The sequence below is a fragment of the Empidonax traillii genome, unplaced genomic scaffold (genome assembly GCF_003031625.1).
Source record: "Empidonax traillii isolate 1590-97213 ecotype Southwest subspecies unplaced genomic scaffold, ASM303162v1 scaffold1108:size182476, whole genome shotgun sequence".
NCBI lineage: Eukaryota > Metazoa > Chordata > Aves > Passeriformes > Tyrannidae > Empidonax > Empidonax traillii.
The window spans coordinates 144,327-145,495 of NW_020956301.1; the positions used below are offsets into that span (position 1 = coordinate 144,327).

The window sequence follows — 1,169 nt, forward strand, 5'->3', positions numbered from 1 at the left end:
CGTAGGGGGCCGGGTACCGGGGGCTGCCGCCCTGCGACCTGCGCGGGGTCTGCGCCCCCGGCGAGGGGCTCCCGAAGCGCCCCTGGAAGCCGGGCCCGCGGGGGGAGAGGCCGCCGCCGTACGGGCCGGGCCGGGGCCCGTAGGGCGGCGTGTGGTGGGGGCTGCCGTAGCCCCGCGGGGAGGGCGGCATGGGCCCCCCGCCGGACGGGGGGCTCCGGAAGGCGCCGCCGCCGCCGCCGCCCGCGTAAGGAGGCGTGGGAGCGCGGAAACCCGGGCGGTACATGGCCGGGAACGGCCGGGAACGGCCGGGAATGCCAGGGACAGGAGAGGGACGGGAACGGGGCCTGCGCAATGGCGGCGCCGCCGCGCCCCTGTCCTTTCCCTTCCCCGCGCCTTTTCCCCGCCAGGCGGCCCGAAGGTTCCGGCCTCCCAACGTTCCGGGCCGGGGCAGCGTGAGGCGCCGTCCGTCCCACACGGAGCGGGGCGGTGCGAGTGCGGTTCCCTCAGCCTCGCGGAGCGGCCCCTGAGGAATCCTGTGCCGTTTTCCAGACGGCGAGGAGTAATCTGAGGTAAGAGAGTCTCAGGAGACGTGGAGCCTGGTAAGTCAGGCGATGGAAGCCCTGGGTGGTGCGGGGGAACGCCCGCGGCTCCGCAGCCACAGAGAGAACATCAACACGAGCTGTTGTACAGCGAAGAGAGTGTTCACCTCGCACTTCACGGCCCTTCAGATATGCTTATTTGTGAGCCTTTGTTGTGCTGTCCTGTAACACCTGAGCCTGCACATCCTACTCGCGCTAGGGCAGTCCCGACTGACAGCACATAAAGATGTAAAGAGCGCTGTAATGGAAAGGGTTTGCTTCACAGTCAGTTCGAACTGCCAGCAATTCAGTGCACGAGTATCATAGAATCATAGAATAGATTGGGTTGGAAAAGACCTCCAAGATCATCAAGTCCAACCCCTGATCCAACTCCAATTACTGTATCATGGCACTAAGGGTCACATCCAATCTCTGCTTAAAAACCTCCAGGGATGGTGAATCCACCACCTCTCTGGGTAGGCTGTTCCAATGCCTGATTACCCTCTCTGTAAAGAATTTCTTCCTAACATCTAACCTAAACCTCCCCTGGCAGAGCTTGAGCCCATGTCCCCTTGTCCTATTGTTGGTTGC

At 63.7% G+C, this 1,169-nt stretch overlaps 1 protein-coding gene across 1 annotated transcript in view; it reads right to left on the reverse strand.

Moving 5' to 3' along the window:
• Positions 1–283, reverse strand: part of MPLKIP (M-phase specific PLK1 interacting protein) — a 6,112-nt gene extending 5,829 nt beyond the window's left edge. The window contains exon 1 of the mRNA XM_027904990.1: positions 39–283. Within this exon, the coding sequence (XP_027760791.1) occupies positions 39–283 (245 nt within the window). The remainder of the gene's footprint in view (positions 1–38) is intronic.
• Between the last annotated feature and the right edge of the window lie 886 nt (positions 284–1,169).